The 17,828-nt window shown below is 42.8% G+C and overlaps 1 protein-coding gene across 3 annotated transcripts in view; it reads right to left on the bottom strand.

The window, feature by feature from the left end:
• LOC140713910 (progranulin-like) overlaps positions 1-11,216 on the bottom strand; it is a 72,701-nt gene extending 61,485 nt beyond the window's left edge. The window contains exons 1-2 of one of the 3 annotated variants that reach the window (XM_073024579.1): positions 11,031-11,216; positions 2,544-2,684 (exon numbers count right to left, since the gene is read on the bottom strand). In XM_073024579.1, the coding sequence (XP_072880680.1) occupies positions 2,544-2,684 (141 nt within the window). In that variant the 5' untranslated portion in view covers positions 11,031-11,216. The remainder of the gene's footprint in view (positions 1-2,543; positions 2,685-11,030) is intronic. The other 2 variants (XM_073024578.1, XM_073024580.1) reach the window with 2 other exon arrangements.
• Positions 11,217-17,828: the final 6,612 nt, after the last annotated feature.

Genomic DNA, 17,828 nt, shown 5'->3' with positions numbered 1-17,828 from the left:
GCGACTCCCTTGTCCACTCGTCCCCCCCATCCCTTCCCACCAATCTCCCTCCTGGCACTTATCCTTGTAAATGGAACAAGTGCTACACCTGCTCTTACACTTCCTCCCTCACCACCATTCAGGGCCCCAGACAGTCCTTCCAGGTGAGGCAACACTTCACCTGTGAGTCGGCTGGTGTGGTATACTGTGTCTGGTGCTCCTGGTGTGGCCTTTTATATATTGGTGAGACCCGACGCTGACTGGGAGACCGTTTCGTGGAACACCTACGCTCGGGCCGCCAGAAAAAGCAGGATCTCCCAGTGGCCACACATTTTAATTCCATGTCCCATTCCCATTCTGATATGTCTATCCATGGCCTCCTCTATTGTCAAAATGAGTCCAAACTCAGGCTGGAGAAACAACACCTTATATACCGGTTGGGTAGCCTCCAACCTGATGGCATGAACATTGACTTCTCTAACTTCCGTTAATGCCCCTCCTTCCCTTCTTACCCCATCCCTGACATATTTAGTTGTTTGCCTGTTCTCCATCTCCCTCTGGTGCTCCCCCCCCCCTTCTTTCTCCAGAGGCCTCCCGTCCCATGATCCTTTCCCTTCTCCAGCTCTGTATCACTTTCGCCAATCACCTTTCCAGCTCTTAGCTTCATCCCACCCCCTCCGGTCTACTCCTATCATTTCGCATTTCCCCCTCCCCCCACTACTTTCAAATCTCTTGCTATCTTTCCTTTCAGTTAGTCCTGACGAAGGGTCTTGGCCTGAAACGTCGACAGTGCTTCTCCCTATAGATGCTGCCTAGCCTGCTGTGTTCCACCAGCATTTTGTGTGTGTTGTTGTTTGAATTTCCAGCATCTGCAGATCTCCTCGTGTTTGCACTTGGAGTATTGTGTTCAGTTCTGGTTGCCTCGTTATAGGAAGGATGTGGAAGCTTTAGAGAGGATGCAGAGGAGATTTCCAGGATGCTGCCTGGATTAGAGAGTGTGTCTTATGAGGATAGGTTGAGTGAGTTAGGGCTTTTCTCTTTAGAGTGAAAGAGGATGAGGGGTGACTTGATAGAGCTGTACCAGATGATAACAGGCATAGATAGAGTACACAGCCAGAGACTCTTAGCCAGGGCAGAAATAGCTAATACTAATTTTAAGGTGATTGGAGGAAAGCATAGGGGGGATATGAGAGAGATTATTTTTTAACACAGATAATGCCAGGTGTGTGGAATGGGCTGTCAGGGGAGGTGGTAAAGGCAGATACATAAGGGACGTTTAAGAGAATCTTAGATAGGCACATGAATGAAAGAAAAATGGAGGACTAAGTGGGAGGGAAGAGTTAGATTAATCTTAGAGTAGCTGAAAAGGTTGGCACAATATCATGGGCTGAAGGGCCTTTACTGTATTGAAATGTTCTATGTTTATTAATCCCTCACAACATGTTTATTATGATCCAGGAAAAACCATGAATGAATACTAAGATGACAAGAGTTATCTGATGAACTTACAGAGAGTGTCATTGAGGAGAACAAGACTAAGATGGATTCCCAGAAGCTGACATTCAGTGAGGGGCTGCTCTTGTGGCACCACTCAGGCAGATTTTCAGTCTTCCTCCTGAATGCTGATTCATCACCACCTTTGATTCGGCTTGTGACAGCGGTGTCAGCAGCAAACTTCAAAATGGCATTGGAGATGTGCTTAACCACACAGTCACAAGCGAGTCAAGCAGGGCTAAGTCAAAGTACATGTGATACATAAATGAATCTGAATTCTGGTCTGTTTCTACTTCATTAAGTAGTGACCTTTAAACTATTATTCATAGTAACATAGTGGTATTGTTGGCTGTGTTTTTTAAATTGCTGTTGAGTTGGAGCTAAATATTAAACAGCACCAATTTGATGATGGACTTTTTTCAGGAGCTCCATAGCACATCACTGGAAAACCACATCATGGACCAGATCCATATTGTCTTTCCAGGAGGGGCCTTTCCATTGTGGATAGAGAAACATACTGTAATCTTTATTAAAATTGGTAAGTTAAAGTCAGTGAATCATGCTTTTCATTATTTATATCCACACATGTTATTTGTGCAGTATGTAGCTGTAACATTAATAGGATTATATGTTAAAAATCTTGTAGCTTGTTATGCTCTGTTGTTTATTGAGCATGGTGGCATGCTATGTTTGCACTGGAATCTGTGACAATACTTGTGGGCTGCTCCAAGCACAACCTGGAGGTGTTTGTTGTTACATTTCACTGTATGTTTCGATGGACATACACATGATAAGTAAATAAAACGGAATCTGAGTTGAACTGGGGACTGGTCTGGATCAAAGCCAATTGCACTGTTTCTGTGGAGCCCTGCACGTCAGCATTTCACTTTGATAAATAACGTGATATGTGGAGTGTGATTAGCAATTTTAACTTCCTAAAAATATTACATTGCTAGCATTTTTTGAGCCTTTGGGGAAGTGGTATTGACAACATATTTAGTAAGGACTTCAGCAAACCATACACAAATTCTGCAAGGTTAAACCAAAGTAATACACATGAACTGGAGTACCTCTCCCACAGGGCAGCAGCCGTAACCACCAGCTCCAAGTTTACAGCATGATGATTCTTCCGGGCAAGAACTTCCATCTGGACATCTCAAGGTGGCAGACGCGAGGGTGGACAGCAGCACTGTCTTAATCAGTGACCACATCTGAATGAAACCAAGACATTTATATTTCAGATGGTATTCATCTACTACCATCATAAAGTGAATAGAAATATTAATCACAATATAATGCCTTATCAATCTGTTTGCTTATTTATTTAGAAATACAGTGCAGATCAGACATGTCTGGCCCTTCAGACTGCACCACTTAACAGACCACCACTTTAACCCTAGCCTAATCACAATGACCAATTATCCTACCAACCAGTACACCTTTGGACTGTGGGGGGAAACCGGACCACCCAGAGGAAATCTACCACCACAGGAGAATGGACAAACTGCTTACAGGCAGCGATAGGAACTGAATCTGGTTCACTGGTACTGTAAAGTGCTGTGTTAACCACTATGCTACCATGTCTTAGACCTCCCCACCATTGGAAACATCTTCTCCAAATCAAGGCCTTTTAATAGTTGATAGGTTTCAATGAGATTCCCCCCCACCCCCATTCTTCTGAATTCCAGTGAGTAGAGGCTCAGAGCCATTAAACACTCTTCATATGATAAGCAATTCAATCCTGGAACCATTTTGTGAACCTCCTTTGAACCCTCTCCAGTTTCAGCACATCCTTTCTAAAATAAGGGGTCCAGACCTGTTCACAATACTCCAAATGAGGCCTCACCAGCTTTTTACAAAGTTTCAACATTAATCCTGGCTTTTATATTCTAGACCTCTGGAAATGAATACTAGCAATGCATTTGCCTTCCTCACCACTGACTCAACCTGCAAATTAATCCTTAGGAAATCCTTAATGAGGACTCCCAAGTCCCTTTGTGCATCAGATTTTTGAATTTTCTCTCCAATTATAAAATAGTCATCCCTTTTATTTCTTCTACCAAAGTGCATGGCCGTACACTTCCAAACACTGTATTCCATCTGCCACTTCTTTCCCATTCTCCTAATCTGTCTCAGTCCTTCAGTAGCCTCTCCGCTTCCTCAACACTACTTGTCCCTCCACCTATCTTTGTATCATCTGCAAACTTGGCCACAAAGCTTTCAATTCCATCATCCAAATCACTGACATATAATGTAAAAAAAAGTGGTCCCAACACAAACATCTGTGGAACACCACTAGTCACCAGCAGCCAACCAGAAAAGGCTCCTTTTATTCCCAGTCTTTACTTCTTGCCAATCAGCCACTGCTCTAGCCATAGTAGTATATGTCCTGTGATACCATGGGGCCTTAACTTGTTAAGCAAGATTTTCCCTTGAAGAAACCATGCTAACTACAGACTATTTTATCATGTGCCTCCAGGTACCCCGAAGTTACATCCTTAACAATCGACTCCATCATCTTCCCAACCACCGAGGTCAGGCAAAATGGCCTATAATTTCTTTTCTTCCGCCTCTCTCCCTTCTTAAAGATTGGAGTGACATTTGTAATTTTCCAGTCCCCCAGAACTATGCCAGAATCCATTACTAATGCCTCACAATCTCTTCAGCTACCTCCTTGAGAATGCTGGGCTGTAGACCATCTGGTCCAGGTGACTTATCTACCTCAGACCTTTCAGTATCTCAAGGGCCTTCTCCCTAGTAATGCAGCTTCACACACTTCTGCCCCATGACGCTCTTGAACCTCCAACATACTGTTAGTGTTTTTCACAATGAAGACTGATGCAAAATACTTATTCAACTTATCTGCCCTTCCCTTGTCCCCCATTACTACCACTCTAGCATCATTTTCCAGTGGTCTGATATCCACCCTCGCCTTTCTTTCACTCTTTATATATCTGCAGAAACTTTTCATATTGTCCTTAATATTATAGATTAGTTTACATTCATATTCCATCTTTGTGCCTTTTTGGTTGCATTCTGTTGATTTTTAAAAGCTTCTCAATGCTCTAAATTCTCACTAATCTTTGCTCTATTATATGCCCTCTCTTTGGCTTTTGTGTAGGCTTTGACTTCTCTTGTCACAATTGCCACAATTGCATCATCCTGATGTTAGAATACGTTTTCTTTGGGATGTATATATCCTACACCTTCCAGAAATTCCAGCCATTGCTGCTCTGTCATTATCCTTATTAGTGTTTTCTTCCAATCAATTTTTACCACCTCCTGTTTCATGCCTCTGTAATTCCCTTTACTCCACTGGAATACTGATACATCTGAAAGCTTCTCCTTCTCAAATTGCCGGGTCAATTCTATCATGTTATAATCACTTATCCCGAAGGGTTCCTTTACCTTAAGCTCTCTAATCAATTCCAGCTCATTGCAGAACACCCCATCCAGAATAACTGATTCCCTAGTAGGGCTTACTACAAGTTGCCATAAAAATCCATCTCACAGGCATTCTGCAAATTCCCCTTCTTGGAGTTCAGCACCAGCCTAATTTTCCCAATCTATCTGCGTATTGAAATCCGCCATGATAAATCGTAGCATTGTCCTTTTGATATGAATTCTCTATCTCTGGTTGTAGTTTGTAAACTACATCTTTGCTATGGTTTGGAGTTCTGTACATAATTCTCATCAGATTCTTTATCCTTGCAGTTCCTTAGCTCTATTCACCTTTCCAACCTATGTCACCTCTTTTTAATGATTTGATTTCAGTTTTTACTAACAGAGCCACCCCACCAACCCCCCCCCACCTCTGCCTACCTGCCTGTCCTTTCAATACAATGTGTATCCTTGAATGTTAAACTCCCAGCTGTAATCTTCCTTCAGCCATGATTCAGTGATGCCTACAACGTCACATCTGTCAATCTGTAACTGTGCTACAAGTTCATCTAACTAATTCTGTATACTGCACACATTCAAATTTAAGACCTTCAGTCCTACATTCATCACCCTTTTCAATTTTGCTCCCTTTTACACTGCAATGCATTCTGTTGACTCCAATTTGTCCTATCATCAGCTAGTAATAGTAATCAGCTGGTAATGCAGTGAGATAGCTAGCATTCTCACTACACACTGCCTTTGTTTGTAAATCAACTGTCTCTTCCTCAGCACTATCACCAGCTCCCATCCCCCTGTCAAATAGGTTTAAACCTTCCTGAATCACTCTAGCAAACCTACCCACAATGATATTTATCCCCCTCAGATTCAGGTGTAACTGTTCCTTTTGTTCAGGCTGAACATCTCCCAGAAGGGATCCCAAGGATCCAGAAATCTGAACCCAGTTCCTCAGCCACACATCCATCTACCAGATCATCCTGTTCTTACCCTCAGGGCTGGGTGTGTATGCACCTACACCCCCCCCCCCCCCACCCTGGCACTCCTTCTCTGTCACCTGTCCCACACCACTCCGGCAGTGCTCCACCCTCACCATCCCCAACATCCTTTGTCACACCAGATTTACAAACTCGCTCTCCGCTCCACGTTGACAAGTACAGTACTGGGTAAAGGTCTTAGGCACCCGAGCTATATCTATATCTATATCTATATCTATATCTATATCTATATCTATATATATATACACTGAAGACTTTTGTTCAGTACCTTATGATGTGATATTTGTTGTTTTGCAGCATCATTGCAGTCCAATACATAAAGTTACAAAAAATTAAAAAGTACAAAATAAAGGAACCTTGAGGTAGTGTTTGTGTTGAACAAGGTTGAACAAGTTAGGTCTTTATTCTTTGGAGCATAGAAGGTTGAGGGGGGACTTGATAGAGGTATTTAAAATTATGAGGGGGATAAATAGAGTTGATGTGGATAGGCTTTTACCACTGAGAGTAGGGGAGATTCAAACAAGAGGACATGTGTTGAGAGTTAAGGGCCAAAAGTTTAGGGGTAACACGAGAGGGAACTTCTTTACTCAGAGAGTGGTAGCTGTGTGGAACGAGCTTCCAGTAGAAGTGGTAGAGGCAGGTTCAATTTTGTCATTTAAAAAAAAATTGGATAGGTATATGGACAGGAAAGGAATGGAGGATTATGGGCTGAGTGTGGGCCAGTGGGACTAGGTGAGAGTAAGCGTTCGGCACGGACCAGAAGGGCCGAGATGGCCTGTTTCCGTGCTGTAATTGTTATATGGTTATTGTGGCATCATGGGCCATTCAGAAATCTGATGGCAGATGGGAAGAAGCTGTTCCTGAAACATTGAGTGTGTGTCTTCAGGTTAGTGGTGTGTCGATGACCGCAGGCCTTCGCCACAGAGACAGCTCTGTGCCGAAGCACCTCAATCAAATCGCACAATTAGCAAAAAAGTGTCACTAGAAACATGTGGAACATGAACGGCAGAGTCCCACAGCCAGGAACTGCGTCAAGGTGATCAAACCTGTACCTCCCTCTGGAAGCAGCGAGATGTAAACTGGTCAAATGCAGGCAGACAGCAAGGAAGACACGCTCACCTTCCACTTCAGTTTTGTTCATTAGTTTAATCAGTGAGGAGTAATGGAGCCAACTCGGGGTCGCGTTCTGCCGTTAGGAAAAGATGGCCACGCTCAGCACTCTCAACCTTGCCAAGTTCTCCAGGAGCTAGCAAAAGCACCAGATCTCTCAGTCACCCAAAAATACACCATCACCATGGAAACTGTAGGCTGCCATCGATCTCAGTTTGGGAAAAGAAACATATTTAAAAGGAGAAGAAGTGGAAGTTGTGTGAGCTGTCTGTAGGGTGCTGTCCTTGGTCACATTGGTCACTGACACCATCTTGAAAGTGTAGTTAGCGTTTTAACGGAGCAGGAGACTATCCTCCACAAGACCATGGTAGAAATCAATGACAGAGAGAAAGGTGATTGTCTCATTGCTCTGTTTCCCCTTCAAAGTTCAAATTATTATCAAACTACATCACCAGACACTACTCTCACATTCATTTTCTTGTGGGCATTAACAACAGAATAAAGAATTACAATAGAATCAACGAAAATAAACACACAAAGACGGGCAAACAGCTAATAAGCAAAAGAAGACAATCTGTGCAAATTAAAGTAAAGAATAAGTAAATAAATAACCCTGACAACATGGAATGTAGTGTCATTGAAAGTGAGAGGTTATGGTTTTGGTTCAGTGTTGAAGAGAGTGAGATTACCCACGCTGGTTCAGGAGCCTGATGCTTGAAGGGTAATCACTGTTACTTGTGGTGGATCATTGTAAAATTCACATGAAGCAAATGCTGGTGACACAATAATTGTATTGTTTGATGTTTCGATGGCCACCGTGAATGGCCACAAGAAAGTGAATCTCAGGGCTGTATATGGTGATATATATGTACTTTGATAATAAATTTACTTCAAACTTTCAACTTTGAAATAAAGCTTATCTAATCATGGCAAAATGAAGGTATCAGGGTCCGATTTAGAGTTTCAAAGTGAGAGTTACCAAGCTGGTTAGATAAAAGGCACTCCAGGCACAGGAAAAATTGGGTAAGGTCACTATTTATGTTTGTGTGATTGAGGGAGGGCTTGTTCGCTCAGCGCAAGAGAGCTTAGTATTACCTCCTGGTTAATCAAAGCAAACTGTTCTTCCACCCACTGAGTTCCTGGCAGATCTCAGACTGCACCTGTGCCTGGAGATGCTACTCTACAATATCCTGCCTGTGGTCACATCTGCTCTCTAGCCACAGGTTACCTAGTGTGCTGCACCAGCTTTCCCATGTCAGAGCAATAGGCTCCACATTACTCTCGCGGTGACTCGTGATGTTTGATTCACATTCAATATAGAATATAATAACGAGGCCCTATGTTGATGAGGATTGACCATGGATATTTTGATACAAAACCCAGGGCAGTACGATATGGAGAGCAAGCTGTTGTCCATGTAGCAGGCTTCCCCTCTCCATACAGCTGATGAATTCAAAGGAACCACAGAGACTGATACTGTTTGCCACCAAGGGGGTCACAGAAGTTGTCAGTCAGTGTTGAACTCAATGATGGACTGTCTTAGGGACATCACATCCTCATTTTTCCTCAGGGTTTACTCCCAAAGCCTTCCCCATGAGTGGGTATAGTCAGAAGGCAGCGGAGGTTTCAGATCGGAGCTTTCCTTCTCCTAGATGAGCTGATGAGCCCCATCTGCCTGAAGCGAGTAGTTTTAAGGCACCAGTAACCTGCCTTTGCCCCTTCTCCTGTCAGTAGAAATGGTTCTGCCAGGCTTAGTCGGTAAGCCACACGTGAAGGCCTGAAGCTGGACTTGGTTGTCAGAGGCTATTTGAGACTCACACCACTGGGAGCATTTAATAGGTAGTGGGAGCTTCTCTCCACTACAGTACCCACCGGCTACAACAAACTTAAGGAACCATAAAATAATGTATCTGATGTTTAATGAAAAATCTAATCAGCTGCAGTGTTATTGCTGGGCAAGTGGGGTTAGTGGATATGGTCAACAGGCCATGCAGCATCTATGGAGGAGAAACAGCCGATGTTTCAGACTGAGATCCTCCGTCAGGATATTGAAGGGCCTCAGCCTGAAATATTGACTGTTTATTTCCCTCCAGAGATGCTGCCTGACCTGCTGAGTTCCTCCAGCATTTTGTGTGTGTTGCTCTGGATTCCCAGCATCTGCAGAATCTCTTGTGTTTAGTGGAAATAGTCGCACTAAAGTTTCTGAAAGAAATGGCAATATCAGTTCCATTCTGACCTCTCTCCTGACATGTTGCATCTTGGTCTGGAGATTCAGAATCAAAATACAAGTGATTTATATGTTATGAAATTTGTTGTTTTGCAATAGCAATACCATGCAAAAACATGAACAATTACTATAAATTACTAAATAAATAAAGTGTTAAAAGGAATAATGTGATGATGTTGGTGGGTTCAGAGGCCATTAAGAATTGGGCTGGTGGGGGAGAAGAAGCTGTTCCTGAAACATTGAGAGTGTGTCTTCAGGCTCTTGTACCCCCTCTTTAACCCTAACCATAACACTAATCCTAACTGCAATTTAATGCATGTCATGACAGTAATCTTTTACCATAAGATCATAAGACATAGAAGCAGAATTAGGCTTTTCATCTCATCTTTGCCCCAGATTTGTCATACATTACACATTGTGGTTTGGCTAGCACCAGGCGCTGGGTGGATACAAGAGGTTTGATAACTACAGTTCACATGTCAGCAAGCATTCTCAAAGTTCAAAGTAAATTTATTATCGAAGTACATACATGGCACCATATATTGTCCAGAAATTCATTTTCTTGCAGGCATTCACAGTAAACAGAAAGAAACACAATAGAATCAACACACACACACACACACACAAAGATGGGCAAACAACCAGTGTGCAAAAGACAATAAACTGCAAATACATTAAGGAAAAAAACAAACTACTACATATTAAAAATAAGCAGTAAATATTGAGAAGATGAAAATAAGAGCCCTTGAAAGTGAACCCATAGGTTGTGGGAACAGTTGAGTGATGGGGTGAGTGAAGTTATCCCCTCTGGTTCAAGAGCCTGATGGTTGAGGGGTGATGACTGTTCCTGGACCTGGTGCTGTGGGTCCTGAGGCCCCTGTACCTCCTTCCTGATGGCAGCAGTGAGAAGAGAGCATGACCTGGATGGCAGGTTCCTTGATGATGGATGCTGCTTTCCTGGTTCTACTATAGATTGCACTGATCACACCTCTGGGATGAGGAGCTACTCTCCAACCAAGGCTGGAATAATTCTGATCTTTAAAGCTACCGGAGATGAAAAAAACAAGCAGTTTGACACAGATGCAAATTGCTCCTTTACCAGTGGGCAGGGGAGGGGAATAAGCTCTTCATCCTGAAGGCTGTATAACTCTGTTACACATTAATCACCTTGCCACCGACTGCATTTGAAAGGGCAGGCACAGTAACAGAATGCTAGTGAAGCACCAGCAACCCAGGTTCAATTCCTACTGTTCTGCCCATGACCGTGTGGGTTCCTCCGGGTGCTCTGATTTCCTCCCACAGGACAAAGGTGTACGGCTCGGGAGGTCAATTGGTCACATGGGTGTAATTGGGTGGCATGGGCTTGTTCAACTGGTTTCGGCCTCTTACTGTACCATCTCTCCAAATAATAGTAAATGAAAATAGAAGAGCTGCGTACCTCCCAAGACTCAGCCCTCCCTCAGTGCAGAGATCTCAGCTGAAGTATTCTGGAGTGACCTCTGAATCAATGGGCTAAATGCCTGCTTTGCTCCTGTGTCTTATGATCTTATTCTGATTTTCCAAACAAAACCAGAATATTTCAAAAATGTTATTCATCTGTATTTCATTGTTTTACACATTTTAATTTCATTGCCAGAAAACATTTATTATACAGTTAAATAATTTAGCTGATGTGGACCTCGCAGTAACAAAAGATAATTCATACTAAACAATGTATTAAAACGTGTTCAACATTAACACTACATGCATTTAACTCACATGAACTACCCACTTAAACGTGAAAGGAAGTTTTAATAGAAGTGAAGCATAACGAACACTTTACTCACTGTGATACCCGATCCTTTTGCAAAGATTCTGCTGTACTGTAAGGTCCCCTTTTAAAGTATTCTGGAAGCTGGAGGCGGAGTCAGTTTTGATTAACAAAAACAAGTAATGTTATTAGGCAAAAGTGTTCTCATCTGACACTCATCAAAGAGGAAGGACAGCTTGTGTGATTTTGAGAAAGCCTTCAGAAAGGACCAATGTCCTTGTGATCTAAATGACCTCTTGCGGAGCCAGAAATGGAAGGAGAATAAAGTTCAAAGTTCCAAAGTACATTTATTATCAAAGTATTACGTTATGCAGTACTCAACGCTAGCATTTCTCTCCCTGCAAGCAGCCATGAAACAAAGAAACATCATGGAAAGTATTTAAAGAAAATATCCAACACCCAAAGTCAAAAAAAGAACTAATCACACAGAGAGCAAAAAGTGAGGAAAGAAGACACAGAGTATTCAACATGAAAGTTCAGTCTCCAAAACGGACCAGGGGCTGCAGTCACCGAGTCAGTTCAGGTTAGCACAGGCCTTCGCCACAGAGACAGCTCTGTGCCGAAGCACCTCAATCAAATAAATTGACTGTTTATTTCCCTCCAGAGATGCTGCCTGACCTGCTGAGTTCCTCCAGCATTTTGTGTGTGTTTGTGGTGAACTAGATATACCTGTCTGACTGCTCCTGTGGCTCCTCCCACAGACCCTGCTGACTGCCCCTGTGGCTCCTCCCACAGACCCCTGTATAAAGGCGACTGTGGTCTGCTGCTCTCCCTCATTTTCCCAGGATGTAGTGTTGTTCTTCAGTCAATAAAAGCCGATATCTCACTTCATAAGTCTCAGCGTGAGTTATTGATGGCGCATCAGTGTTGCTCTGGATTCCCAGCATCTGCAGAATCTCTTGTGTTTAGTGGAAATAGTCGCACTAAAGTTTCTGAAAGAAATGGCAATATCAGTTCCATTCTGATCTCTCTCCTGACATGTTGCATCTTGGTCTAGAGATTCAGAATCAGAATACAAGTGATTTATATGTTAAGAAATTTGTTGTTTTGCAATAGCAATACCATGCAAAAACATGAACAATTACTATAAATTACTAAATAAATAAATAGTGTTAAAAGGAATAATGTGATGATGTTGGTGGGTTCAGAGGCCATTCAGAATTGGGCTGGTGGAGGAGAAGAAGCTGTTCCTGAATTGTTCAGTGGGCATCTCCTCCCTGATGGTAGTAATGAGAAGAGGGCCTGCTCTGGGTGATCAGGGCTTCAGGCTTCTGTACCTCCTCCCTGATGTTAAGAATGAGAAGAGTGCCTGCTCTGGGTGATGGGGTCATTAATGATGGATGTTACTTCTTCTTGAGGCAATAGCTTTTGAAGATGTCCTTGATGGTGAGGAGGTTAGTGCCCAATATGATGTGCCCTAGGTCCAGTCAGCATCAGCTGCTCATCTGTAACCTCCCTTGGACATCAAAGGTTATGAGGAGATGGCAGAAGTATGGGCTTGAGAGGGGTGATAAATCAGCCATGATGGAATTGCCGAGCAGACACGATAGGCCAGTTGGCCTAATCCTGCTCCTATTTCTTATGGTCTTCTATCATAAGGTCAAAGTTGAGGAAGCTGGAATTTGCCAGGCTGAATGCACATTCCAATAACACTTTTGAAGCTGGACACATTCCATAATGGAGCATTCTGCTTGAATGGCAAAACCAATCCATTGTCTCCACCAGCACAGCCACAGTATGTCCCCTCTACACAATGCACTACTCAGCAAGGCTACTGAATCACAGCCTCAAACACCTACCACCATGACTACCAAGCAGAAATTCAAGTTCAAATTCAAATGTCATTCAACCATACCCATAAAAGAGTGTTCCTCTGGGGTCAAAGTGCCAAACACAACACCAACAGACGAGAGGGCATACAGGAATGAGATATGCCAACTAGTGGAGTGGTGCCGCAGCAACAACCTGGCACTCAATGTCAGTAAGACGGAAGAGCTGATTGTGGACTTCAGAAAGGGTAAGATGAAGGAACACATACCAATCCTCATAGAGGGATCAGAAGTGGAGAGAGTGAGCAGCTTAAAGTTGCTGTGTGTCAAGATCTCTGAGGATCTAACCTGGTCCTAACACATTGATATAGTCATAAAGAAGGCAAGACAGCGGCTATACTTTATTCGGAGTTTGAAGCGATTTGGCATGTCAACAAACACACTCAAAAGCTTCTGTAGATGTACCGTGGAGAGCATTCTGACAGGCTGCATCACTGTCTGATATTGGGAGGGGGTGGGGTGCTACTGTTCAGGACCAAAAGAAGCTGCAGAAGGTTGTAAATCTAGTCAGCTCCATCTTGGGCACTAGCCTACAAAGTACCCAGGACATCTTCAGGGAGCAGTGTCTCAGAAAGGCAGCATCCATTATTAAAGACCTCCAACACCCAGAGTATGCCCTTTTCCCACTGTTACCATCGGGTAGGGGTACAGAAGCAATTCAGGAACTGCTTCTTCCCCTCTGCTATCCGATTCCTGAATGGACTTTGAAGCTTTGGAAACTACCTCACTTTATTCAATATACAGTATTTCTGTTTTTGCACATTTTTTAATATTCTATTCAATATACGTAATTAACTTACTTGTTTATTTATTATTGGGTTTTATTTTAATTTTTTTCTTTCTCTGCTAGATTGTGCACTACATTGAACTGCTGCTGCTAAGTTAACAAATTGCATGACACATGCTGGTGATAATAAACCTGATTCTGATTCTGAACAGTCATACACAGCATAAAGCACACAATGCACATAGCACTAAACATACAGTCACACAAAAATATACCCAAGTCCCTGAGTGTCGTGCCCTGTAGAACAATGGTGCACAGGGTACCATCAGCAAGAACAAGCTTGCAGCTGTTTGATCATGAAGTGCTAGTGCAGATGCAGATGAATGCAGTCCAGCACACCTTCCATTGAGCAAACACTGGAGGGTAGCTCTGACAGGAGGGACCAGCCCTCAACCCAGCACGGACTCCAGCATACCCGCCATGCTGCTGCTCTCTCCCAAACCACCCCCGGAGTCTCTTTAAGCAACACATACACAATGCTGGAGTAATCAGTCGATGTTTCGAGCCGAGTCTCTTCATCAGAACAGGTCTCGGCCAGAAATGCCAACTGTACTCTTTTCCATAGATGCTATCTGGCCTGTTGAGTTCCTTCAGTGTTTTGAACATGTTGCTTGGACTGCCAGTGTCTGTAGATTTTCTCATGTTTGTGTGGGGAGTCTCTTCCCTGGGCAACTGCAACGGGCATGAGGCCTGGTGCAGGCTATAAACCATCACTGTTAGTCCCGCCAGTGTACCAGTGGTGGATGCCTGGAATGTGCTGCCTGCAGTGCTGGTAGAGACAGATACATTGACCATAAGATTCAGGAGCAGAATTAAGCCTCGTGTATTGAGGCTTGGAGTATTGTCAGCAGTTTTGGGCCCCATATCTCAGAAAGGATGTGTTGTCATTGGAGAGGGTCCAGAGGAGGTTCACAAGGGTGATTCTGGGAATGAAGGGGTTAACATATGAGGAGCGTTTGGCAGCTTTGGGCCTGTACTCACTGAAGTTTAGCAGAATTCAGAGGTGGAGGGGGGGATTTCTCATTGAAACTTACCAAATTTTGAAAGGGCTAGACAGGGTGGATGTGGAGAGGATGTTTCCTATGGTGGGGTATCCAGAAATAAAGGGTGCAGCCTCAAAATTGAGGGGTGACCTTTTGGGATGGAGGTAAAGAGGATTTTTTTTTTAGCCAGAGAGTAGTGAATCTGTGGAATGCTCTGCCACAGACTGCGGTGGAGGCCAAGTCCATGGGTATATTTAAACCAGAAGTTGATAGTTTCCTGATCAGTCAGGGCATCAAAGGACATGGTGAGAAGGCAGATGTATGGGGTTACGCGGAATCCGAGATCAACCATGATGGATTAGTGGAACAGACTCGATGGGCTGAATGGCCTAATTCTGCTCCTATATCTTATGGTCTTATGTGTGGCACCTTGTCAAAGGCTTCTGAAAATCCATTTACACAACATCGACCATTTCTTCTATGTCTTTCCTGCTTGTTATTTCTTCGAAGAATTCCAACAGATTGTCAGGCAAGGTTTTCCCTTGAGGGAACCATGCTGACAATGGCTTATTTCATTATCTGTCTACAAGTATTCTGAGACTTTATCCTTAACAATCAACTCCAACATCTTCCCAACCACTGAAGTCAGAATAAGAGGCCTATAATTTCCTTTCTTCTGCCTCAATAGGTCAATAGGTTTTTTTCAAAGGTACATTTAATGGTAGAGAAATGCATACAATATACATCCTGAAATTCTTTTTCTTAGGATGTGCATTGTGTACATTTCTCTCTCCCTTCTTCAAGAGTGGAGTGACATTTGCAATTTTCCAGTCTTCCAGAACCATTCCAGAAACTAGTAATTCTTGAAAAATCATTACTAATGCTTCCACAATTTCTTCAGCCACCTCTCTCAGAACACTGAGGTGTGCTCCATCTGGTCCAGGTGACTCATCTACTTTCAGACCTTTCAGCTTCCCATGAACCTTTTCTCCAGTTATGGTAACTTCACACACTTCATGCCCCCTGACAACTGGAACTTCCACCATACTGCTGCTCTCTTCCACAGTGAAGACTGATGCAAAATACTTATTCAGATCATTCACCATTTTATTGTCCCTCATTACTACCTATCCAGCATCGTTTTCTAGAAGTCCGATTATCTACTGTCACCTCTCTTTTTCACTTTACGTATCTAAAGAAACTTCTGGTATCCTCTTTAACATTATTGGCTAGCTTACTTTTCTATTCCATCTTTACCTTCTTAGTGATTTTTTTAGTTGCCTTCTGTTGGTTTTGTAAGGTTTCTCAATCCTCTAACTTCCCAGTCCCATAACCTCACACTGATCTTTGCTCTGTTATCTGCCCTCTCTTTGGTGTTTATGTTGGCTTTGACTTCTCTCATTAGCCATAGTTGTGTCAATTTTCCTTAAGAATACTTCTCCCTCTTTGGGACGTACACATCCTGTGCCTTTCAAATTGCTTCCAGAAATTCCATCTATTGCTACTCTGCCATCAAGTCTGACAGTGTTCTTTTCCAATCAGTTCTGGCCAACTCCTCTTTCATGCCCTCTGTAATTCCCTTTACTCCACTGTAATACTGATACATCTAACTTTAGGTTTTCCTTCTCAAATTTCAGGGTGAATTCAATCATATTATGATCACTTTCCTGAAGGGTTCTTTAACCTTAAGCTCTCTAATCGATTCTGGTTCATTGTACAACACCCAATCCAGAGTAGCTGATCCCCTAATGGGCTCAACCATAAGAAGCCATCTTGTAGGCACTCAAAGTCCCCCTCCTGGAATCCAGCACAAACTTAATTTTCCCAATCTACCTGCATATTGAGACTCCCCATGACTACTGTAACATAGCACTTTCCGCATGCTTTTTCTATCTCCCATTGTAATTTGTCAGCCACATCTTTACTACTGTTTGAGAATCTGTATACAACTCCCATCAGAGTTTTTTAACCCTTTAGCTCTATCCACAATGCTTCAACACCGTCCGACCCTATGTCACCTCTTTCTAATGATTTGATTTCAATTTTTACCAACAGAACAATGCCACCCCCCTCTGCCTTCCTGCCTGTTGTTTTGATACAATATGTATCCTTGGACATTAAGCTCCCAGCTATAATCTTCTTTCAGCCATGATTCAGTGATGCCTCCAACATCACAACTGCCAATCTGCAATGTGCTGAAGTTCATCTACCTTATTCCATATACTGCACGCATTCAAATACAACACCCTTAATCCTGTATTCACCCTTTTCGACTCTGTCCGCCTTTTACATTGCAACTCATCCTGTTGACTGTAGTTCTGCCCTATCAACAGCCTCTCCTCACTACACATTGCCTCTGTTTGTAAACCAGCTACCTCATCTTCAGCACTATCATCCACCTTTTCTACGATACTTCTTGCACTGAAATTTATGCAGCACAAGACACCAGTTGCACCATGTTCAACCTTTTGATTTCTAATCTTGCCTGAGTTCTTACTAACATCTGCCTCCACTAATTGTTCCCATCCCCCTGCAACTCTAGTTTAAAGATCCATTTAACCCAGCCATCTCCTAGGAAAAATTAGACTTTACCAAGTTTGAGAACTTTGTCCTCTATACTTTCACATAATAGAATAAATATTTAAAGATTAAAGATTAGCTTTATTTGCCTGTGTACATCGAAACAGAGTGAAAAGTTGTTTCTGTCAATGACCAACACAGTATTTGTCACCTTGTTTCCAGTGCCAATGTAGCATGCCCACAACTTATTAACCTTAATCTGTACTTCTTTGGACTGTGGGAGGGAACTGTAGCTCCCCATACAGTCACAGGGAGAAGACACAAACACCTTACAGACAGTGACGGGAATTAAACCCCAATCATCATGCTATAAAGTGAAGTATCAGCCACTGCGATACTGTGCTACCTACGTAATATATGTATTATATGTAGCATAGTATATAATTTACTGTTATGTAAAATTTAGAACAGGAAATGTTTATTGCTTTAATAGCATTTTTGACTAACATTGCACAATTTATCTCAGATGGATGTTGGATTTATTTCTCCGTAAATCATTGACAAATGGCTGGAATTGTCTGATTGTAATACTCGGCGGGAGTACAGAGTTTGTTCCGCGTATGTCTTCACAGAGACATGGCTCACTGATGGGATTTCAGACGCTGCCTTCCAGCTTTGTTTTGTTCGGTCAGAGA

Source organism: Hemitrygon akajei, chromosome 20 (genome assembly GCF_048418815.1).
Source record: "Hemitrygon akajei chromosome 20, sHemAka1.3, whole genome shotgun sequence".
NCBI classification, from domain to species: Eukaryota; Metazoa; Chordata; class Chondrichthyes; order Myliobatiformes; family Dasyatidae; genus Hemitrygon; species Hemitrygon akajei.
This window is presented reverse-complemented; position numbering and strand designations above follow the sequence as displayed.